At 37.3% G+C, this 24,228-nt stretch overlaps 1 protein-coding gene across 1 annotated transcript in view; it reads left to right on the forward strand.

The window, feature by feature from the left end:
• LOC131351571 (uncharacterized) overlaps nt 1–24,228 on the forward strand; it is a 103,557-nt gene that overhangs the window by 35,352 nt on the left and 43,977 nt on the right. The window contains exons 20-50 of the mRNA XM_058386990.1: nt 149–322; nt 1,602–1,769; nt 1,876–2,049; nt 2,243–2,416; nt 2,619–2,786; nt 2,970–3,143; nt 3,428–3,601; nt 6,841–7,008; nt 7,159–7,332; nt 8,611–8,778; nt 8,885–9,058; nt 9,252–9,425; nt 9,628–9,795; nt 9,979–10,152; nt 10,432–10,605; nt 13,853–14,020; nt 14,171–14,344; nt 15,624–15,791; nt 15,898–16,071; nt 16,265–16,438; nt 16,641–16,808; nt 16,992–17,165; nt 17,438–17,611; nt 20,851–21,018; nt 21,169–21,342; nt 21,895–22,068; nt 22,622–22,789; nt 22,896–23,069; nt 23,263–23,436; nt 23,639–23,806; nt 23,990–24,163. Coding sequence (XP_058242973.1) covers nt 149–322; nt 1,602–1,769; nt 1,876–2,049; nt 2,243–2,416; nt 2,619–2,786; nt 2,970–3,143; nt 3,428–3,601; nt 6,841–7,008; nt 7,159–7,332; nt 8,611–8,778; nt 8,885–9,058; nt 9,252–9,425; nt 9,628–9,795; nt 9,979–10,152; nt 10,432–10,605; nt 13,853–14,020; nt 14,171–14,344; nt 15,624–15,791; nt 15,898–16,071; nt 16,265–16,438; nt 16,641–16,808; nt 16,992–17,165; nt 17,438–17,611; nt 20,851–21,018; nt 21,169–21,342; nt 21,895–22,068; nt 22,622–22,789; nt 22,896–23,069; nt 23,263–23,436; nt 23,639–23,806; nt 23,990–24,163 — 5,328 coding nt within the window. The remainder of the gene's footprint in view (nt 1–148; nt 323–1,601; nt 1,770–1,875; nt 2,050–2,242; nt 2,417–2,618; nt 2,787–2,969; nt 3,144–3,427; nt 3,602–6,840; nt 7,009–7,158; nt 7,333–8,610; nt 8,779–8,884; nt 9,059–9,251; nt 9,426–9,627; nt 9,796–9,978; nt 10,153–10,431; nt 10,606–13,852; nt 14,021–14,170; nt 14,345–15,623; nt 15,792–15,897; nt 16,072–16,264; nt 16,439–16,640; nt 16,809–16,991; nt 17,166–17,437; nt 17,612–20,850; nt 21,019–21,168; nt 21,343–21,894; nt 22,069–22,621; nt 22,790–22,895; nt 23,070–23,262; nt 23,437–23,638; nt 23,807–23,989; nt 24,164–24,228) is intronic.

The raw sequence follows: 24,228 nt of genomic DNA on the forward strand, positions 1-24,228 counted from the left end.
GATTTTTCAAGCAAGCAAAAATCATTTTATAAATATTCATAAATGATTGCTTGAAAGAACTTTAAGCATATTGGATGAACTTAATAATGGACTGCAATTTAGTATTCATTTCATTGGTCATTATTATTATTTTGATATGTTTTTGCAGGTTGTTGAAAAGCTCTGCTGCACAGGAGGCCTGTGATTGGCTAAATTCAGTTGTAGATGAAAACTCTTTACTCCTAAAAGAGCTGGATCTGAGCAGGAAGGAAACAGGAGACTCAGGAGTGGAGAAGCTCTCGGCTCTGATGGAAGACTCACACTGTAAATTTCAGAAAATTAAGTAAGTATTCTGTTTCTTATTGCGATGTTTCATTGTTAGTTTGGTTTTACAAGCAGAATATTTTCATCTGGCATGCACTGAGAAATGACCGAATGTTTTCTAGTATCCTACATGTGCACCAGAAAATCACAGTTAAAAGTTTGTTGAACATCTTTGCTGCTAGCAGCTGTTTGGAACTCGGTAGTGTGAGGAACAAGTAAGGAGAGATGTTTAGGCCCTACAAACTTCAGTGGTTCCTTCCATTACAGGAGTGTCCACATGATCTTGGTCATGTAGTGTAGTTTTCTTTTGTAATTTTAACAGTAACATTAAACAGTATTCACTGAGAAGGAAGACAGTCATTAAGTTATTTAGCACAAAATGATAGGGATTATTTATAGATATTATAAAAACAGTCCTTTGTCATGTGAGATGGAGGTGTTGTGTAGGACACATTCAGCATTATCTCCGAGATTCAGATGGAAGTTCCTGAGATGGAAGTGAGGAATTCCTCAGGTCTCCTGGACTCCTAGGTCTGTCAGCACTATGAACACTTTCATTTTCTCCTTTCAGTCTCAGTGAGTGTAACCTGACAGAGAGAAGCTGCTCGATTTTACACACAGTTCTCAGCTCAGAATCCTCCAAGCTGACTGAGGTGGATCTGAGCAGTAATCCTCTGGAGGACTCAGGAGTGAAGCTGCTTTGTGCTGGACTGAAGAGTCCAAACTGTAAACTGGAGACACTCAGGTCAGTTCATCTTTTCTGTTAAGAGGATTTTTACTAAATTGGTTGCTTATGTATCTCCCTGTGACTTTAAATGAAGTGAACAATCTCGTTTAAATTTCTAAAGAAAACATTCTTTATCTTCATTTTTATTCTGATTGTGATCTGCAACCAAACTACCAAACAAAATCTGAGATAATGAATATATAAATATCCTCTATGTTTCTTTATAAGTCAAACAAGAAAGGACATGATTTTAAAAAGAACCACAGACAAACACAGTTATAAGTGTAATTAAATTGATATCAAGCAAATAATGGAGGTGCAAGGCAAATAAGTAAACAGTGTCAAATGTCAAATGGAGTACATAAGTAGGCAATATCTTATACAGCTTCAGTTTAAAAACATAATCACAGTTAAAGGCCAAGTAAAAAATATTTTGTATGTATGGAGAATTTAGAATTGTATTCAGAAGTGTATATATTAAAGCCAAATTAAGTACTACAAAATAGAAAATGTTTTAATGCTGTGATCTTATTTTCATGATTAAATAATAACAGATCTGTGTCCTCTTCAGACTTTCAGACTGCAGTATAACAGAGGAAGGATACACTGCTCTGGCTGAAGCTCTGAAATCATCTCACCTGATAGAGCTGGATCTCAGAGGGAACGACCCTGGAGCATCAGGAGTGAAGCTGCTCACTGATTTACTACAGGATCCAGACTGTACACTGAACACACTGAGGTCAGCAAATTATAACAGTTAATGTAAAGAAATGTTTAAGGAAATGTTAATTAGACCAAAATAAAACAGTTATAGTTAAAACTGTTAAGAATTTCTCTTCTTACAGCTTGTTAAAAAGTCCTGATGCAGTGAAGGCCTGTGATTCTCTGACTGAGGTTCTGGGTAAAAACCCCTTACTGCAGAGAGAACTGGATCTGAGTGGAAAAATAAAAGGAGACTCAGGAGTGAAGCAGCTCTCTGCTCTACTGAAGGATCCACACTGCAGAACTGAGACACTGATGTATGTCACTTACATGTTTATATACTTACTTGTTATTTCTAATATAATATTTGTAATATTTTTCTACCTTGTTGATATTTCTTCTTAAATATGATCATTGTGTGATTCATATAAACTCATTCTCAGATGAACCCCACAATAAAATGTTGCTTAAAGTGAAGATTTTCTTTCCACTGTTTCTGGTTCTCTGTAGGCTAAAGGACTGTAGTATTACAGAAGAAGGCTGTTCTGCTTTGACTTCATCTTTTCATTCAAATCCTGCACACATAAGAGAGATGGATCTGAGTGAGAATAAATTTGGAAACTCTGGAGTGCAGAAGCTTTGTGCACTGCTGCAACATCAGTCCTGTAACCTGCAGATACTGAGGTGAGCTTCTGCTTCTGCTCTTTAACTATTACATAAGAGATTGTGACTTTACATGTAGAATACAAACACAGGCTTCATGTAGAACATATAGAACTTTAATCTTCTTGGTATTACATACTACATAGATGCTTAAAATAATACAATATTAAGGTTTTATCAGACATCAGGGTATCAATAATACCACACAATGTTCTCTCTTCAGACTTTCAGACTGCAGTATAACAGAGGAAGGATACACTGCTCTGGCTGAAGCTCTGAAATCATCTCACCTGATAGAGCTGGATCTCAGAGGGAACGACCCTGGAGCATCAGGAGTGAAGCTGCTCACTGATTTACTACAGGATCCAGACTGTACACTGAACACACTGAGGTGAGGAAATTATAACAATTAAAAAATATATTTGTGAATTAACTGTTCACTTCAGTTCATTTATGAATTATTAATTTATTAACAAGTAAATGTATTTTATTACTATTTGATTAGACCAAAACACTATAGTAAGGTATATTCAATATGAAATTTCTAATGATAATTTTTTTTCTCTCCTTATAGATTGTTGAAAGGTCCTGAAGCAGAAGAAGCTTTTAAACATCTGAATAAAGTTCTAGATACAAACCCTTTATTACAGACAGATCTGAATCTGAGTGGAAAAATAAAAGGAGACTCAGGAGTGAAGCAGCTCTCTGCTCTACTGAAGGATTCACACTGCAGAGCTGAGACACTGATGTGTGTACATTAAACTATTATTATTATTATTATTATTATTATTATTATTATTATTATTATTATTATTATTTTACAGTAAAATATAAGTTAACCTTTAGGGATTATTTAGATTTTAGCCTTCATGTTAAAATTGGCCTTAGTAAAGTGAAACATCATGTGAAAGAGAATAGATAAGGATAGTCTTACAGCCACACAGTAAGAGCTCTGTATCTATAGATAATTAATTAAGAATTAGTCAAAAATGTTGATGAAAGTAGTATCTCATCTGATTTTTTTCCTTCTAGGCTTATTAAATGTGGTCTAATGATGGAAAGCTGTATAACTCTGGCAGAAGTTCTCAGTTCTCCGCTCTGTTTTCTAACTGAGTTGGACCTGAGTGAAAACAGCCTACAGAATTCAGGTGTGATGGAATTATCTAAAGGACTCAAGGATCCATGCTGTAATCTGAAGATATTAAGGTACAGTGATATACACCTGTATAAGCAGCACCACATTACCACTGCTACTATAAAATCTCTTCCATACAGTGTTTTATAGATGTAGAGAATCTTCTGTTTGTGAGTGTGTGTGTTCATACTGAATATACTCAGTAACAATACACACTCATGCTTTGTTGTTGCTTGTTTCAGGGATTTACTGTGTTAAGCTGAATGTTTGGACTTTGAGAGCAGAAATTAGAAACATGTTCCCACTGCTGTGATTTGTCATTTTTATATATGACTTGTAAATTTGTTTAATCTGGCTTGTTTACACAACTTCCTTCTGGCTCTCTCTGAAATGGAAAAGGAAGGGGTTTAACCAGTGACCAGAAGTAGAGCAGGTATAAAAATCAAAATCATGAAAATGCAGCATTATGTTTGCCAGGCAATATCTAATAGAATATTTTCTGTAATTAGACTAATATAAGAATTATGTATTTATAACTGTAACATCATGGCCTGCAAACCACCAGAGGAAGCCTTTGCCTCTTCTGCCTCAAACGTTCAGGAATGAAGGCGCGAGCACAAAGCTGACTGACACAATGGCAATTCAAAGATGGCGTGATGGTCTTCAAATGGTTCTGTCCACAGCAGTCCCATGCGTCATGGGCTGTTCATGCAGATATATCCCCAGCAGAGTGTATATCCCCACCATGTGATGATGCTCCAACCAGGGGTAGGGTGAAAGAAGAAAGAAGAAGCAGTCACACATGGAACTCATGCTGTGATCATGTGATGGTTAAAGACAATGTAGATTATGTGTAAAGTACAGGCAGGGACTCCAATAAGACTAGCTATGACAGCATAACTAAAAGGGAGAGCCAGAAGGTGACAGACATGAAGGCTTCCTGGGACATAAAGCGTCCAACCACTACACAGTCAGCAAACCTGAGTGAGCATATGACGGTGGTAAAGTGACAGCATCCAAACATCTCACTTCATTATACATGCTATGCCCATAAACCTTCCAGATCTGCTTCTTTACCTAAGAAAAACTATACAGTGAAAGCTTAAACTAAACAAATGTGTCTTCAGTTCGGACTTATACACTGAGACTGTGTCTGAATCCCGAACAATAATTGGAGGGCTGGACCATTTAGTGCTTTATAGGTCAGTAACAGTATTTTATAATCAATGTGAAATTTGACTGGGAGCCAATGTAGTGTGGATAAAATAGGAGTGATGTGTTCATATCTTCTGGTTCTAGTTAGGACTCTAGCTGCTGCATTCTGGACTAACTGGAGCTTGTTCCTGCTCCTACTGGAACATCCAGACAGTAAGACATTACACTAATCCAACCTAGAGGTAACAAAAGCACGAACCAGATTTTCTGCATCATGAAGTGACATCATATTTCTTATCTTGGCAATATTTCTGAGATGGAAGAAGGCTACGCTAGTGATATTATCTAGATGAGCTTCAAACCAAAGACCAGAGTCAATAATCACACCAAGATCTTTTACTGCTGGACAAGATGAAACTGAAAGACCATCCACCGTTACTCTGTAATCAGAAAGCTCACTTCTAGCTGCCTGTGGTCCTAGTACTAGCACCTCTGTCTTGTCCAAATTAAGCAGGAGGAAGTTAGTGGCCATCCAATGTCTAATGTCCTTTACACATTCTTCTATCTTAATAAGCTGGTGTCTCTCATCTGATTTAGCTGAAACATATAGCTGTGTGTCGTCGGCATAACAGTGGAAGCTAATACCATGTTTACGAATAATTGCACCAAGGGGTGGCATATATAGGGAGAAAAGCAGTGGGCCTAAAACAGAACCTTGTGGAACACCGAACATATCCTTGGTTTGCATAGAGTAGTCACTATCTGGAAATTAAATCAGTTCCTCAAAAGGGAGTGAAACATTCTAAGTGCTGATAAGAAACATTCATATTATAATCTACAGGATTATCTTTTAGATTGTTGGTTTTTAAATTAATAGTCTGTATTTTCTGTCTGATGTTATCAGTTTTTCCATTGAAATAATTTATGAAGTCAGTGCTGCTGCATGTTGATGGTGTGCACTTTTCTACAGTGGTTTTACTCCTATTTAATTTAGTTACATTATTTAATAAAAATGGATTATTTTTGTTATATTTGATTATGGTGGAGTGCTACGCTAATCTAGCAGCACTAAGAGATTTTTTTGTAGCTCAGAAGGCTTTCCTTCCACATTTTGCAAATTTCCCATTGGGATGAATAAAGTATCTATCTATCTATCTATCTATCTATCTATCTATCTATCTATCTATCTATCTATCTATCTATCTATGTGTAAGAGGGCACTTTTTAAACCTTTGTTCAAGTGTGTTACACTGTGTCACGAGGCCTGAACACCAGAGGGAGCCATCGCCCGAATATTAACTGTTTCTGCCCACTTCCGGTTCAGTGACGTATAAAAGCAGCACGCTATCTCAGTCACATCGCGAAGCATTGTTTCCCTAGTGTTACCTGCCAAGCCTTGATTTATCGATTGTCTCGCTTCCTTGTGTATGACCCTGCTTGTTTTCTTCTGACTTCGTTTTCTGGACTAGCGTTTTGGTTTTGACTGTTTCATCTTAGCTTTCTGGTTTTGACCCTGCTTTTTCCGTGACCTCGACCAAGATCTTAGCCTTTGGCCCTCAACCCCAATCCGCGTATGGATTCTAATACTCCTACGTCTGACGGGACGTTACACACGGCCCTGTGAAAGTTAGCTTCACAAATGCATGTATTAGCACACGCCCTTCCTCTAGAAAATGACCAAAATGGGAAACATCCCCACAAAATTCATTTTGTGATTTACCTTGGCTTGACTCCAAAGTGGTCAACAGAAACGTGTTTACACTATCATCCAGAAATTGTGAGATTGGCCATGATCTCAGGGAGGGAGGGGTGCTATACTCTCTCTCTCGCTCCTCTATCATCAGAGTGACACTAGCCAGTGATGAGCATCTGCTAGCTCATTCATGCAGAAGTGGCTAGATTCTGTTTCACTCTGAGTGTGTTATGCCACCCCCTAGAAGGTAGCATGATGAGCATCTGATCGTCTTTGTCCTCCCTGGTTGGTAGCTGTGTGTAGGATAGGTGAGATCTGGCCAAGACTGAGTTAGGATGAAAAGCAATTATTTGTTTGTTTGTTTTTTTTGCTTTGGCTATTTAATTTCTTTCTTAAAAACACAGTGGTTAGTGGAAATAGTTTTGTGGTTAAATAAATTAACTTAATACTACTTTTGTCCAGACTTTCAGACTGCAGTATAACAGAGGAAGGATACACTGCTCTGGCTGAAGCTCTGAAATCATCTCACCTGATAGAGCTGGATCTCAGAGGGAACGACCCTGGAGCATCAGGAGTGAAAAAGCTTGATGATATCCAAAATAATCCAAATTACAAACTGGAGACACTTAGGTGATTTTTCAAGCAAGCAAAAATCATTTTATAAATATTCATAAATGATTGCTTGAAAGAACTTTAAGCATATTGGATGAACTTAATAATGGACTGCAATTTAGTATTCATTTCATTGGTCATTATTATTATTTTGATATGTTTTTGCAGGTTGTTGAAAAGCTCTGCTGCACAGGAGGCCTGTGATTGGCTAAATTCAGTTGTAGATGAAAACTCTTTACTCCTAAAAGAGCTGGATCTGAGCAGGAAGGAAACAGGAGACTCAGGAGTGGAGAAGCTCTCGGCTCTGATGGAAGACTCACACTGTAAATTTCAGAAAATTAAGTAAGTATTCTGTTTCTTATTGCGATGTTTCATTGTTAGTTTGGTTTTACAAGCAGAATATTTTCATCTGGCATGCACTGAGAAATGACCGAATGTTTTCTAGTATCCTACATGTGCACCAGAAAATCACAGTTAAAAGTTTGTTGAACATCTTTGCTGCTAGCAGCTGTTTGGAACTCGGTAGTGTGAGGAACAAGTAAGGAGAGATGTTTAGGCCCTACAAACTTCAGTGGTTCCTTCCATTACAGGAGTGTCCACATGATCTTGGTCATGTAGTGTAGTTTTCTTTTGTAATTTTAACAGTAACATTAAACAGTATTCACTGAGAAGGAAGACAGTCATTAAGTTATTTAGCACAAAATGATAGGGATTATTTATAGATATTATAAAAACAGTCCTTTGTCATGTGAGATGGAGGTGTTGTGTAGGACACATTCAGCATTATCTCCGAGATTCAGATGGAAGTTCCTGAGATGGAAGTGAGGAATTCCTCAGGTCTCCTGGACTCCTAGGTCTGTCAGCACTATGAACACTTTCATTTTCTCCTTTCAGTCTCAGTGAGTGTAACCTGACAGAGAGAAGCTGCTCGGCTTTACACACAGTTCTCAGCTCAGAATCCTCCAAGCTGACTGAGGTGGATCTGAGCAGTAATCCTCTGGAGGACTCAGGAGTGAAGCTGCTTTGTGCTGGACTGAAGAGTCCAAACTGTGAACTGGAGACACTCAGGTCAGTTCATCTTTTCTGTTAAGAGGATTTTACTAAATTGGTTGCTTATGTATCTCCCTGTGACTTTAAATGAAGTGAACAATCTCGTTTAAATTTCTAAAGAAAACATTCTTTATCTTCATTTTTATTCTGATTGTGATCTGCAACCAAACTACCAAACAAAATCTGAGATAATGAATATATAAATATCCTCTATGTTTCTTTATAAGTCAAACAAGAAAGGACATGATTTTAAAAAGAACCACAGACAAACACAGTTATAAGTGTAATTAAATTGATATCAAGCAAATAATGTAGGTGCAAGGCAAATAAGTAAACAGTGTCAAATGTCAAATGGAGTACATAAGTAGGCAATATCTTATACAGCTTCAGTTTAAAAACATAATCACAGTTAAAGGCCAAGTAAAAAATATTTTGTATGTATGGAGAATTTAGAATTGTATTCAGAAGTGTATATATTAAAGCCAAATTAAGTACTACAAAATAGAAAATGTTTTAATGCTGTGATCTTATTTTCATGATTAAATAATAACAGATCTGTGTCCTCTTCAGACTTTCAGACTGCAGTATAACAGAGGAAGGATACACTGCTCTGGCTGAAGCTCTGAAATCATCTCACCTGATAGAGCTGGATCTCAGAGGGAACGACCCTGGAGCATCAGGAGTGAAGCTGCTCACTGATTTACTACAGGATCCAGACTGTACACTGAACACACTGAGGTCAGCAAATTATAACAGTTAATGTAAAGAAATGTTTAAGGAAATGTTAATTAGACCAAAATAAAACAGTTATAGTTAAAACTGTTAAGAATTTCTCTTCTTACAGCTTGTTAAAAAGTCCTGATGCAGTGAAGGCCTGTGATTCTCTGACTGAGGTTCTGGGTAAAAACCCCTTACTGCAGAGAGAACTGGATCTGAGTGGAAAAATAAAAGGAGACTCAGGAGTGAAGCAGCTCTCTGCTCTACTGAAGGATTCACACTGCAGAACTGAGACACTGATGTATGTCACTTACATGTTTATATACTTACTTGTTATTTCTAATATAATATTTGTAATATTTTTCTACCTTGTTGATATTTCTTCTTAAATATGATCATTGTGTGATTCATATAAACTCATTCTCAGATGAACCCCACAATAAAATGTTACTTAAAGTGAAGATTTTCTTTCCACTGTTTCTGGTTCTCTGTAGGCTAAAGGACTGTAGTATTACAGAAGAAGGCTGTTCTGCTTTGACTTCATCTTTTCATTCAAATCCTGCACACATAAGAGAGATGGATCTGAGTGAGAATAAATTTGGAAACTCTGGAGTGCAGAAGCTTTGTGCACTGCTGCAACATCAGTCCTGTAACCTGCAGATACTGAGGTGAGCTTCTGCTTCTGCTCTTTAACTTTTACATAAGAGATTGTGACGTTACATGTAGAATACAAACACAGGCTTCATGTAGAACATATAGAACTTTAATCTTCTTGGTATTACATACTACATAGATGCTTAAAATAATACAATATTAAGGTTTTATCAGACATCAGGGTATCAATAATACCACACAATGTTCTCTCTTCAGACTTTCAGACTGCAGTATAACAGAGGAAGGATACACTGCTCTGGCTGAAGCTCTGAAATCATCTCACCTGATAGAGCTGGATCTCAGAGGGAACGACCCTGGAGCATCAGGAGTGAAGCTGCTCACTGATTTACTACAGGATCCAGACTGTACACTGAACACACTGAGGTGAGGAAATTATAACAATTAAAAAATATATTTGTGAATTAACTGTTCACTTCAGTTCATTTATGAATTATGAATTTATTAACAAGTAAATGTATTTTATTACTATTTGATTAGACCAAAACACTATAGTAAGGTATATTCAATATGAAATTTCTAATGATAATTTTTTTTCTCTCCTTATAGATTGTTGAAAAGTCCTGAAGCAGAAGAAGCTTTTAAACATCTGAATAAAGTTCTAGATACAAACCCTTTATTACAGACAGATCTGAATCTGAGTGGAAAAATAAAAGGAGACTCAGGAGTGAAGCAGCTCTCTGTTCTACTGAAGGATTCACACTGCAGAGCTGAGACACTGATGTGTGTACATTAAACTATTATTATTATTATTATTATTATTATTATTATTATGCTTATTATTATTTTACAGTAAAATATAAGTTAACCTTTAGGGATTATTTAGATTTTAGCCTTCATGTTAAAATTGGCCTTAGTAAAGTGAAACATCATGTGAAAAGAGAATAGATAAGGATAGTCTTACAGCCACACAGTAAGAGCTCTGTATCTATAGATAATTAATTAAGAATTAGTCAAAAATGTTGATGAAAGTAGTATCTCATCTGATTTTTTTCCTTCTAGGCTTATTAAATGTGGTCTAATGATGGAAAGCTGTATAACTCTGGCAGAAGTTCTCAGTTCTCCGCTCTGTTTTCTAACTGAGTTGGACCTGAGTGAAAACAGCCTACAGAATTCAGGTGTGATGGAATTATCTAAAGGACTCAAGGATCCATGCTGTAATCTGAAGATATTAAGGTACAGTGATATACACCTGTATAAGCAGCACCACATTACCACTGCTACTATAAAATCTCTTCCATACAGTGTTTTATAGATGTAGAGAATCTTCTGTTTGTGAGTGTGTGTGTTCATACTGAATATACTCAGTAACAATACACACTCATGCTTTGTTGTTGCTTGTTTCAGGGATTTACTGTGTTAAGCTGAATGTTTGGACTTTGAGAGCAGAAATTAGAAACATGTTCCCACTGCTGTGATTTGTCATTTTTATATATGACTTGTAAATTTGTTTAATCTGGCTTGTTTACACAACTTCCTTCTGGCTCTCTCTGAAATGGAAAAGGAAGGGGTTTAACCAGTGACCAGAAGTAGAGCAGGTATAAAAATCAAAATCATGAAAATGCAGCATTATGTTTGCCAGGCAATATCTAATAGAATATTTTCTGTAATTAGACTAATATAAGAATTATGTATTTATAACTGTAACATCATGGCCTGCAAACCACCAGAGGAAGCCTTTGCCTCTTCTGCCTCAAACGTTCAGGAATGAAGGCGCGAGCACAAAGCTGACTGACACAATGGCAATTCAAAGATGGCGTGATGGTCTTCAAATGGTTCTGTCCACAGCAGTCCCATGCGTCATGGGCTGTTCATGCAGATATATCCCCAGCAGAGTGTATATCCCCACCATGTGATGATGCTCCAACCAGGGGTAGGGTGAAAGAAGAAAGAAGAAGCAGTCACACATGGAACTCATGCTGTGATCATGTGATGGTTAAAGACAATGTAGATTATGTGTAAAGTACAGGCAGGGACTCCAATAAGACTAGCTATGACAGCATAACTAAAAGGGAGAGCCAGAAGGTGACAGACATGAAGGCTTCCTGGGACATAAAGCGTCCAACCACTACACAGTCAGCAAACCTGAGTGAGCATATGACGGTGGTAAAGTGACAGCATCCAAACATCTCACTTCATTATACATGCTATGCCCATAAACCTTCCAGATCTGCTTCTTTACCTAAGAAAAACTATACAGTGAAAGCTTAAACTAAACAAATGTGTCTTCAGTTCGGACTTATACACTGAGACTGTGTCTGAATCCCGAACAATAATTGGAGGGCTGGACCATTTAGTGCTTTATAGGTCAGTAACAGTATTTTATAATCAATGTGAAATTTGACTGGGAGCCAATGTAGTGTGGATAAAATAGGAGTGATGTGTTCATATCTTCTGGTTCTAGTTAGGACTCTAGCTGCTGCATTCTGGACTAACTGGAGCTTGTTCCTGCTCCTACTGGAACATCCAGACAGTAAGACATTACACTAATCCAACCTAGAGGTAACAAAAGCACGAACCAGATTTTCTGCATCATGAAGTGACATCATATTTCTTATCTTGGCAATATTTCTGAGATGGAAGAAGGCTACGCTAGTGATATTATCTAGATGAGCTTCAAACCAAAGACCAGAGTCAATAATCACACCAAGATCTTTTACTGCTGGACAAGATGAAACTGAAAGACCATCCACCGTTACTCTGTAATCAGAAAGCTCACTTCTAGCTGCCTGTGGTCCTAGTACTAGCACCTCTGTCTTGTCCAAATTAAGCAGGAGGAAGTTAGTGGCCATCCAATGTCTAATGTCCTTTACACATTCTTCTATCTTAATAAGCTGGTGTCTCTCATCTGATTTAGCTGAAACATATAGCTGTGTGTCGTCGGCATAACAGTGGAAGCTAATACCATGTTTACGAATAATTGCACCAAGGGGTGGCATATATAGGGAGAAAAGCAGTGGGCCTAAAACAGAACCTTGTGGAACACCGAACATATCCTTGGTTTGCATAGAGTAGTCACTATCTGGAAATTAAATCAGTTCCTCAAAAGGGAGTGAAACATTCTAAGTGCTGATAAGAAACATTCATATTATAATCTACAGGATTATCTTTTAGATTGTTGGTTTTTAAATTAATAGTCTGTATTTTCTGTCTGATGTTATCAGTTTTTCCATTGAAATAATTTATGAAGTCAGTGCTGCTGCATGTTGATGGTGTGCACTTTTCTACAGTGGTTTTACTCCTATTTAATTTAGTTACATTATTTAATAAAAATGGATTATTTTTGTTATATTTGATTATGGTGGAGTGCTACGCTAATCTAGCAGCACTAAGAGATTTTTTTGTAGCTCAGAAGGCTTTCCTTCCACATTTTGCAAATTTCCCATTGGGATGAATAAAGTATCTATCTATCTATCTATCTATCTATCTATCTATCTATCTATCTATCTATCTATCTATCTATCTATCTATCTATGTGTAAGAGGGCACTTTTTAAACCTTTGTTCAAGTGTGTTACACTGTGTCACGAGGCCTGAACACCAGAGGGAGCCATCGCCCGAATATTAACTGTTTCTGCCCACTTCCGGTTCAGTGACGTATAAAAGCAGCACGCTATCTCAGTCACATCGCGAAGCATTGTTTCCCTAGTGTTACCTGCCAAGCCTTGATTTATCGATTGTCTCGCTTCCTTGTGTATGACCCTGCTTGTTTTCTTCTGACTTCGTTTTCTGGACTAGCGTTTTGGTTTTGACTGTTTCATCTTAGCTTTCTGGTTTTGACCCTGCTTTTTCCGTGACCTCGACCAAGATCTTAGCCTTTGGCCCTCAACCCCAATCCGCGTATGGATTCTAATACTCCTACGTCTGACGGGACGTTACACACGGCCCTGTGAAAGTTAGCTTCACAAATGCATGTATTAGCACACGCCCTTCCTCTAGAAAATGACCAAAATGGGAAACATCCCCACAAAATTCATTTTGTGATTTACCTTGGCTTGACTCCAAAGTGGTCAACAGAAACGTGTTTACACTATCATCCAGAAATTGTGAGATTGGCCATGATCTCAGGGAGGGAGGGGTGCTATACTCTCTCTCTCGCTCCTCTATCATCAGAGTGACACTAGCCAGTGATGAGCATCTGCTAGCTCATTCATGCAGAAGTGGCTAGATTCTGTTTCACTCTGAGTGTGTTATGCCACCCCCTAGAAGGTAGCATGATGAGCATCTGATCGTCTTTGTCCTCCCTGGTTGGTAGCTGTGTGTAGGATAGGTGAGATCTGGCCAAGACTGAGTTAGGATGAAAAGCAATTATTTGTTTGTTTGTTTTTTTTGCTTTGGCTATTTAATTTCTTTCTTAAAAACACAGTGGTTAGTGGAAATAGTTTTGTGGTTAAATAAATTAACTTAATACTACTTTTGTCCAGACTTTCAGACTGCAGTATAACAGAGGAAGGATACACTGCTCTGGCTGAAGCTCTGAAATCATCTCACCTGATAGAGCTGGATCTCAGAGGGAACGACCCTGGAGCATCAGGAGTGAAAAAGCTTGATGATATCCAAAATAATCCAAATTACAAACTGGAGACACTTAGGTGATTTTTCAAGCAAGCAAAAATCATTTTATAAATATTCATAAATGATTGCTTGAAAGAACTTTAAGCATATTGGATGAACTTAATAATGGACTGCAATTTAGTATTCATTTCATTGGTCATTATTATTATTTTGATATGTTTTTGCAGGTTGTTGAAAAGCTCTGCTGCACAGGAGGCCTGTGATTGGCTAAATTCAGTTGTAGATGAAAACTCTTTACTCCTAAAAGAGCTGGATCTGAGCAGGAAGGAAACAGGAGACTCAGGAGTGGAGAAGCTCTCGGCTCTGATGGAAGACTCACACTGTAAATTTCAGAAAATTAAGTAAGTATTCTGTTTCTTATTGCGATGTTTCATTGTTAGTTTGGTTTTACAAGCAGAATATTTTCATCTGGCATGCACTGAGAAATGACCGAATGTTTTCTAGTATCCTACATGTGCACCAGAAAATCACAGTTAAAAGTTTGTTGAACATCTTTGCTGCTAGCAGCTGTTTGGAACTCGGTAGTGTGAGGAACAAGTAAGGAGAGATGTTTAGGCCCTACAAACTTCAGTGGTTCCTTCCATTACAGGAGTGTCCACATGATCTTGGTCATGTAGTGTAGTTTTCTTTTGTAATTTTAACAGTAACATTAAACAGTATTCACTGAGAAGGAAGACAGTCATTAAGTTATTTAGCACAAAATGATAGGGATTATTTATAGATATTATAAAAACAGTCCTTTGTCATGTGAGATGGAGGTGTTGTGTAGGACACATTCAGCATTATCTCCGAGATTCAGATGGAAGTTCCTGAGATGGAAGTGAGGAATTCCTCAGGTCTCCTGGACTCCTAGGTCTGTCAGCACTATGAACACTTTCATTTTCTCCTTTCAGTCTCAGTGAGTGTAACCTGACAGAGAGAAGCTGCTCGATTTTACACACAGTTCTCAGCTCAGAATCCTCCAAGCTGACTGAGGTGGATCTGAGCAGTAATCCTCTGGAGGACTCAGGAGTGAAGCTGCTTTGTGCTGGACTGAAGAGTCCAAACTGTAAACTGGAGACACTCAGGTCAGTTCATCTTTTCTGTTAAGAGGATTTTTACTAAATTGGTTGCTTATGTATCTCCCTGTGACTTTAAATGAAGTGAACAATCTCGTTTAAATTTCTAAAGAAAACATTCTTTATCTTCATTTTTATTCTGATTGTGATCTGCAACCAAACTACCAAACAAAATCTGAGATAATGAATATATAAATATCCTCTATGTTTCTTTATAAGTCAAACAAGAAAGGACATGATTTTAAAAAGAACCACAGACAAACACAGTTATAAGTGTAATTAAATTGATATCAAGCAAATAATGTAGGTGCAAGGCAAATAAGTAAACAGTGTCAAATGTCAAATGGAGTACATAAGTAGGCAATATCTTATACAGCTTCAGTTTAAAAACATAATCACAGTTAAAGGCCAAGTAAAAAATATTTTGTATGTATGGAGAATTTAGAATTGTATTCAGAAGTGTATATATTAAAGCCAAATTAAGTACTACAAAATAGAAAATGTTTTAATGCTGTGATCTTATTTTCATGATTAAATAATAACAGATCTGTGTCCTCTTCAGACTTTCAGACTGCAGTATAACAGAGGAAGGATACACTGCTCTGGCTGAAGCTCTGAAATCATCTCACCTGATAGAGCTGGATCTCAGAGGGAACGACCCTGGAGCATCAGGAGTGAAGCTGCTCACTGATTTACTACAGGATCCAGACTGTACACTGAACACACTGAGGTCAGCAAATTATAACAGTTAATGTAAAGAAATGTTTAAGGAAATGTTAATTAGACCAAAATAAAACAGTTATAGTTAAAACTGTTAAGAATTTCTCTTCTTACAGCTTGTTAAAAAGTCCTGATGCAGTGAAGGCCTGTGATTCTCTGACTGAGGTTCTGGGTAAAAACCCCTTACTGCAGAGAGAACTGGATCTGAGTGGAAAAATAAAAGGAGACTCAGGAGTGAAGCAGCTCTCTGCTCTACTGAAGGATCCACACTGCAGAACTGAGACACTGATGTATGTCACTTACATGTTTATATACTTACTTGTTATTTCTAATATAATATTTGTAATATTTTTCTACCTTGTTGATATTTCTTCTTAAATATGATCATTGTGTGATTCATATAAACTCATTCTCAGATGAACCCCACAATAAAATGTTACTTAAAGTGAAGATTTTCTTTCCACTGTTTCTGGTTCTCTGTAGGCTAAAGGACTGTAGTATTACAGAAGAAGGCTGTTCTGCTTTGACTTCATCTTTTCATTCAAATCCTGCACACATAAGAGAGATGGATCTGAGTGAGAATAAATTTGGAAACTCTGGAGTGCAGAAGCTTTGTGCACTGCTGCAACATCAGTCCTGTAACCTGCAGATACTGAGGTGAGCTTCTGCTTCTGCTCTTTAACTTTTACATAAGAGATTGTGACGTTACATGTAGAATACAAACACAGGCTTCATGTAGAACATATAGAACTTTAATCTTCTTGGTATTACATACTACATAGATGCTTAAAATAATACAATATTAAGGTTTTATCAGACATCAGGGTATCAATAATACCACACAATGTTCTCTCTTCAGACTTTCAGACTGCAGTATAACAGAGGAAGGATACACTGCTCTGGCTGAAGCTCTGAAATCATCTCACCTGATAGAGCTGGATCTCAGAGGGAACGACCCTGGAGCATCAGGAGTGAAGCTGCTCACTGATTTACTACAGGATCCAGACTGTACACTGAACACACTGAGGTGAGGAAATTATAACAATTAAAAAATATATTTGTGAATTAACTGTTCACTTCAGTTCATTTATGAATTATTAATTTATTAACAAGTAAATGTATTTTATTACTATTTGATTAGACCAAAACACTATAGTAAGGTATATTCAATATGAAATTTCTAATGATAATTTTTTTTCTCTCCTTATAGATTGTTGAAAGGTCCTGAAGCAGAAGAAGCTTTTAAACATCTGAATAAAGTTCTAGATACAAACCCTTTATTACAGACAGATCTGAATCTGAGTGGAAAAATAAAAGGAGACTCAGGAGTGAAGCAGCTCTCTGCTCTACTGAAGGATTCACACTGCAGAGCTGAGACACTGATGTGTGTACATTAAACTATTATTATTATTATTATTATTATTATTATTATTATTATTATTTTACAGTAAAATATAAGTTAACCTTTAGGGATTATTTAGATTTTAGCCTTCATGTTAAAATTGGCCTTAGTAAAGTGAAACATCATGTGAAAGAGAATAGATAAGGATAGTCTTACAGCCACACAGTAAGAGCTCTGTATCTATAGATAATTAATTAAGAATTAGTCAAAAATGTTGATGAAAGTAGTATCTCATCTGATTTTTTTCCTTCTAGGCTTATTAAATGTGGTCTAATGATGGAAAGCTGTATAACTCTGGCAGAAGTTCTCAGTTCTCCGCTCTGTTTTCTAACTGAGTTGGACCTGAGTGAAAACAGCCTACAGAATTCAGGTGTGATGGAATTATCTAAAGGACTCAAGGATCCATGCTGTAATCTGAAGATATTAAGGTACAGTGATATACACCTGTATAAGCAGCACCACATTACCACTGCTACTATAAAATCTCTTCCATACAGTGTTTTATAGATGTAGAGAATCTTCTGTTTGTGAGTGTGTGTGTTCATACTGAATATACTCAGTAACAATACACACTCATGCTTTGTTGTTGCTTGTTTCAGGGATTTACTGTGTTAAGCTGAATGTTTGGACTTTGAGAGCAGAAATTAGAAACATGTTCCCACTGCTGTGATTTGTCATTTTTATATATGACTTGTAAATTTGTTTAATCTGGCTTGTTTACACAACTTCCTTCTGGCTCTCTCTGAAATGGAAAAGGAAGGGGTTTAACCAGTGACCAGAAGTAGAGCAGGTATAAAAATCAAAATCATGAAAATGCAGCATTATGTTTGCCAGGCAATATCTAATAGAATATTTTCTGTAATTAGACTAATATAAGAATTATGTATTTATAACTGTAACATCATGGCCTGCAAACCACCAGAGGAAGCCTTTGCCTCTTCTGCCTCAAACGTTCAGGAATGAAGGCGCGAGCACAAAGCTGACTGACACAATGGCAATTCAAAGATGGCGTGATGGTCTTCAAATGGTTCTGTCCACAGCAGTCCCATGCGTCATGGGCTGTTCATGCAGATATATCCCCAGCAGAGTGTATATCCCCACCATGTGATGATGCTCCAACCAGGGGTAGGGTGAAAGAAGAAAGAAGAAGCAGTCACACATGGAACTCATGCTGTGATCATGTGATGGTTAAAGACAATGTAGATTATGTGTAAAGTACAGGCAGGGACTCCAATAAGACTAGCTATGACAGCATAACTAAAAGGGAGAGCCAGAAGGTGACAGACATGAAGGCTTCCTGGGACATAAAGCGTCCAACCACTACACAGTCAGCAAACCTGAGTGAGCATATGACGGTGGTAAAGTGACAGCATCCAAACATCTCACTTCATTATACATGCTATGCCCATAAACCTTCCAGATCTGCTTCTTTACCTAAGAAAAACTATACAGTGAAAGCTTAAACTAAACAAATGTGTCTTCAGTTCGGACTTATACACTGAGACTGTGTCTGAATCCCGAACAATAATTGGAGGGCTGGACCATTTAGTGCTTTATAGGTCAGTAACAGTATTTTATAATCAATGTGAAATTTGACTGGGAGCCAATGTAGTGTGGATAAAATAGGAGTGATGTGTTCATATCTTCTGGTTCTAGTTAGGACTCTAGCTGCTGCATTCTGGACTAACTGGAGCTTGTTCCTGCTCCTACTGGAACATCCAGACAGTAAGACATTACACTAATCCAACCTAGAGGTAACAAAAGCACGAACCAGATTTTCTGCATCATGAAGTGACATCATATTTCTTATCTTGGCAATATTTCTGAGATGGAAGAAGGCTACGCTAGTGATATTATCTAGATGAGCTTCAAACCAAAGACCAGAGTCAATAATCACACCAAGATCTTTTACTGCTGGACAAGATGAAACTGAAAGACCATCCACCGTTACTCTGTAATCAGAAAGCTCACTTCTAGCTGCCTGTGGTCCTAGTACTAGCACCTCTGTCTTGTCCAAATTAAGCAGGAGGAAGTTAGTGGCCATCCAATGTCTAATGTCCTTTACACATTCTTCTATCTTAATAAGCTGGTGTCTCTCATCTGATTTAGCTGAAACATATAGCTGTGTGTCGTCGGCATAACAGTGGAAGCTAATACCATGTTTACGAATAATTGCACCAAGGGGTGGCATATATAGGGAGAAAAGCAGTGGGCCTAAAACAGAACCTTGTGGAACACCGAACATATCCTTGGTTTGCATAGAGTAGTCACTATCTGGAAATTAAATCAGTTCCTCAAAAGGGAGTGAAACATTCTAAGTGCTGATAAGAAACATTCATATTATAATCTACAGGATTATCTTTTAGATTGTTGGTTTTTAAATTAATAGTCTGTATTTTCTGTCTGATGTTATCAGTTTTTCCATTGAAATAATTTATGAAGTCAGTGCTGCTGCATGTTGATGGTGTGCACTTTTCTACAGTGGTTTTACTCCTATTTAATTTAGTTACATTATTTAATAAAAATGGATTATTTTTGTTATATTTGATTATGGTGGAGTGCTACGCTAATCTAGCAGCACTAAGAGATTTTTTTGTAGCTCAGAAGGCTTTCCTTCCACATTTTGCAAATTTCCCATTGGGATGAATAAAGTATCTATCTATCTATCTATCTATCTATCTATCTATCTATCTATCTATCTATCTATCTATCTATCTATGTGTAAGAGGGCACTTTTTAAACCTTTGTTCAAGTGTGTTACACTGTGTCACGAGGCCTGAACACCAGAGGGAGCCATCGCCCGAATATTAACTGTTTCTGCCCACTTCCGGTTCAGTGACGTATAAAAGCAGCACGCTATCTCAGTCACATCGCGAAGCATTGTTTCCCTAGTGTTACCTGCCAAGCCTTGATTTATCGATTGTCTCGCTTCCTTGTGTATGACCCTGCTTGTTTTCTTCTGACTTCGTTTTCTGGACTAGCGTTTTGGTTTTGACTGTTTCATCTTAGCTTTCTGGTTTTGACCCTGCTTTTTCCGTGACCTCGACCAAGATCTTAGCCTTTGGCCCTCAACCCCAATCCGCGTATGGATTCTAATACTCCTACGTCTGACGGGACGTTACACACGGCCCTGTGAAAGTTAGCTTCACAAATGCATGTATTAGCACACGCCCTTCCTCTAGAAAATGACCAAAATGGGAAACATCCCCACAAAATTCATTTTGTGATTTACCTTGGCTTGACTCCAAAGTGGTCAACAGAAACGTGTTTACACTATCATCCAGAAATTGTGAGATTGGCCATGATCTCAGGGAGGGAGGGGTGCTATACTCTCTCTCTCGCTCCTCTATCATCAGAGTGACACTAGCCAGTGATGAGCATCTGCTAGCTCATTCATGCAGAAGTGGCTAGATTCTGTTTCACTCTGAGTGTGTTATGCCACCCCCTAGAAGGTAGCATGATGAGCATCTGATCGTCTTTGTCCTCCCTGGTTGGTAGCTGTGTGTAGGATAGGTGAGATCTGGCCAAGACTGAGTTAGGATGAAAAGCAATTATTTGTTTGTTTGTTTTTTTTGCTTTGGCTATTTAATTTCTTTCTTAAAAACACAGTGGTTAGTGGAAATAGTTTTGTGGTTAAATAAATTAACTTAATACTACTTTTGTCCAGACTTTCAGACTGCAGTATAACAGAGGAAGGATACACTGCTCTGGCTGAAGCTCTGAAATCATCTCACCTGATAGAGCTGGATCTCAGAGGGAACGACCCTGGAGCATCAGGAGTGAAAAAGCTTGATGATATCCAAAATAATCCAAATTACAAACTGGAGACACTTAGGTGATTTTTCAAGCAAGCAAAAATCATTTTATAAATATTCATAAATGATTGCTTGAAAGAACTTTAAGCATATTGGATGAACTTAATAATGGACTGCAATTTAGTATTCATTTCATTGGTCATTATTATTATTTTGATATGTTTTTGCAGGTTGTTGAAAAGCTCTGCTGCACAGGAGGCCTGTGATTGGCTAAATTCAGTTGTAGATGAAAACTCTTTACTCCTAAAAGAGCTGGATCTGAGCAGGAAGGAAACAGGAGACTCAGGAGTGGAGAAGCTCTCGGCTCTGATGGAAGACTCACACTGTAAATTTCAGAAAATTAAGTAAGTATTCTGTTTCTTATTGCGATGTTTCATTGTTAGTTTGGTTTTACAAGCAGAATATTTTCATCTGGCATGCACTGAGAAATGACCGAATGTTTTCTAGTATCCTACATGTGCACCAGAAAATCACAGTTAAAAGTTTGTTGAACATCTTTGCTGCTAGCAGCTGTTTGGAACTCGGTAGTGTGAGGAACAAGTAAGGAGAGATGTTTAGGCCCTACAAACTTCAGTGGTTCCTTCCATTACAGGAGTGTCCACATGATCTTGGTCATGTAGTGTAGTTTTCTTTTGTAATTTTAACAGTAACATTAAACAGTATTCACTGAGAAGGAAGACAGTCATTAAGTTATTTAGCACAAAATGATAGGGATTATTTATAGATATTATAAAAACAGTCCTTTGTCATGTGAGATGGAGGTGTTGTGTAGGACACATTCAGCATTATCTCCGAGATTCAGATGGAAGTTCCTGAGATGGAAGTGAGGAATTCCTCAGGTCTCCTGGACTCCTAGGTCTGTCAGCACTATGAACACTTTCATTTTCTCCTTTCAGTCTCAGTGAGTGTAACCTGACAGAGAGAAGCTGCTCGATTTTACACACAGTTCTCAGCTCAGAATCCTCCAAGCTGACTGAGGTGGATCTGAGCAGTAATCCTCTGGAGGACTCAGGAGTGAAGCTGCTTTGTGCTGGACTGAAGAGTCCAAACTGTGAACTGGAGACACTCAGGTCAGTTCATCTTTTCTGTTAAGAGGATTTTTACTAAATTGGTTGCTTATGTATCTCCCTGTGACTTTAAATGAAGTGAACAATCTCGTTTAAATTTCTAAAGAAAACATTCTTTATCTTCATTTTTATTCTGATTGTGATCTGCAACCAAACTACCAAACAAAATCTGAGATAATGAATATATAAATATCCTCTATGTTTCTTTATAAGTCAAACAAGAAAGGACATGATTTTAAAAAGAACCACAGACAAACACAGTTATAAGTGTAATTAAATTGATATCAAGCAAATAATGTAGGTGCAAGGCAAATAAGTAAACAGTGTCAAATGTCAAATGGAGTACATAAGTAGGCAATATCTTATACAGCTTCAGTTTAAAAACATAATCACAGTTAAAGGCCAAGTAAAAAATATTTTGTATGTATGGAGAATTTAGAATTGTATTCAGAAGTGTATATATTAAAGCCAAATTAAGTACTACAAAATAGAAAATGTTTTAATGCTGTGATCTTATTTTCATGATTAAATAATAACAGATCTGTGTCCTCTTCAGACTTTCAGACTGCAGTATAACAGAGGAAGGATACACTGCTCTGGCTGAAGCTCTGAAATCATCTCACCTGATAGAGCTGGATCTCAGAGGGAACGACCCTGGAGCATCAGGAGTGAAGCTGCTCACTGATTTACTACAGGATCCAGACTGTACACTGAACACACTGAGGTCAGCAAATTATAACAGTTAATGTAAAGAAATGTTTAAGGAAATGTTAATTAGACCAAAATAAAACAGTTATAGTTAAAACTGTTAAGAATTTCTCTTCTTACAGCTTGTTAAAAAGTCCTGATGCAGTGAAGGCCTGTGATTCTCTGACTGAGGTTCTGGGTAAAAACCCCTTACTGCAGAGAGAACTGGATCTGAGTGGAAAAATAAAAGGAGACTCAGGAGTGAAGCAGCTCTCTGCTCTACTGAAGGATCCACACTGCAGAACTGAGACACTGATGTATGTCACTTACATGTTTATATACTTACTTGTTATTTCTAATATAATATTTGTAATATTTTTCTACCTTGTTGATATTTCTTCTTAAATATGATCATTGTGTGATTCATATAAACTCATTCTCAGATGAACCCCACAATAAAATGTTACTTAAAGTGAAGATTTTCTTTCCACTGTTTCTGGTTCTCTGTAGGCTAAAGGACTGTAGTATTACAGAAGAAGGCTGTTCTGCTTTGACTTCATCTTTTCATTCAAATCCTGCACACATAAGAGAGATGGATCTGAGTGAGAATAAATTTGGAAACTCTGGAGTGCAGAAGCTTTGTGCACTGCTGCAACATCAGTCCTGTAACCTGCAGATACTGAGGTGAGCTTCTGCTTCTGCTCTTTAACTTTTACATAAGAGATTGTGACGTTACATGTAGAATACAAACACAGGCTTCATGTAGAACATATAGAACTTTAATCTTCTTGGTATTACATACTACATAGATGCTTAAAATAATACAATATTAAGGTTTTATCAGACATCAGGGTATCAATAATACCACACAATGTTCTCTCTTCAGACTTTCAGACTGCAGTATAACAGAGGAAGGATACACTGCTCTGGCTGAAGCTCTGAAATCATCTCACCTGATAGAGCTGGATCTCAGAGGGAACGACCCTGGAGCATCAGGAGTGAAGCTGCTCACTGATTTACTACAGGATCCAGACTGTACACTGAACACACTGAGGTGAGGAAATTATAACAATTAAAAAATATATTTGTGAATTAACTGTTCACTTCAGTTCATTTATGAATTATTAATTTATTAACAAGTAAATGTATTTTATTACTATTTGATTAGACCAAAACACTATAGTAAGGTATATTCAATATGAAATTTCTAATGATAATTTTTTTTCTCTCCTTATAGATTGTTGAAAGGTCCTGAAGCAGAAGAAGCTTTTAAACATCTGAATAAAGTTCTAGATACAAACCCTTTATTACAGACAGATCTGAATCTGAGTGGAAAAATAAAAGGAGACTCAGGAGTGAAGCAGCTCTCTGCTCTACTGAAGGATTCACACTGCAGAGCTGAGACACTGATGTGTGTACATTAAACTATTATTATTATTATTATTATTATTATTATTATTATTATTATGCTTATTA

Source organism: Hemibagrus wyckioides, linkage group LG04 (genome assembly GCF_019097595.1).
Source record: "Hemibagrus wyckioides isolate EC202008001 linkage group LG04, SWU_Hwy_1.0, whole genome shotgun sequence".
NCBI classification, from domain to species: Eukaryota; Metazoa; Chordata; class Actinopteri; order Siluriformes; family Bagridae; genus Hemibagrus; species Hemibagrus wyckioides.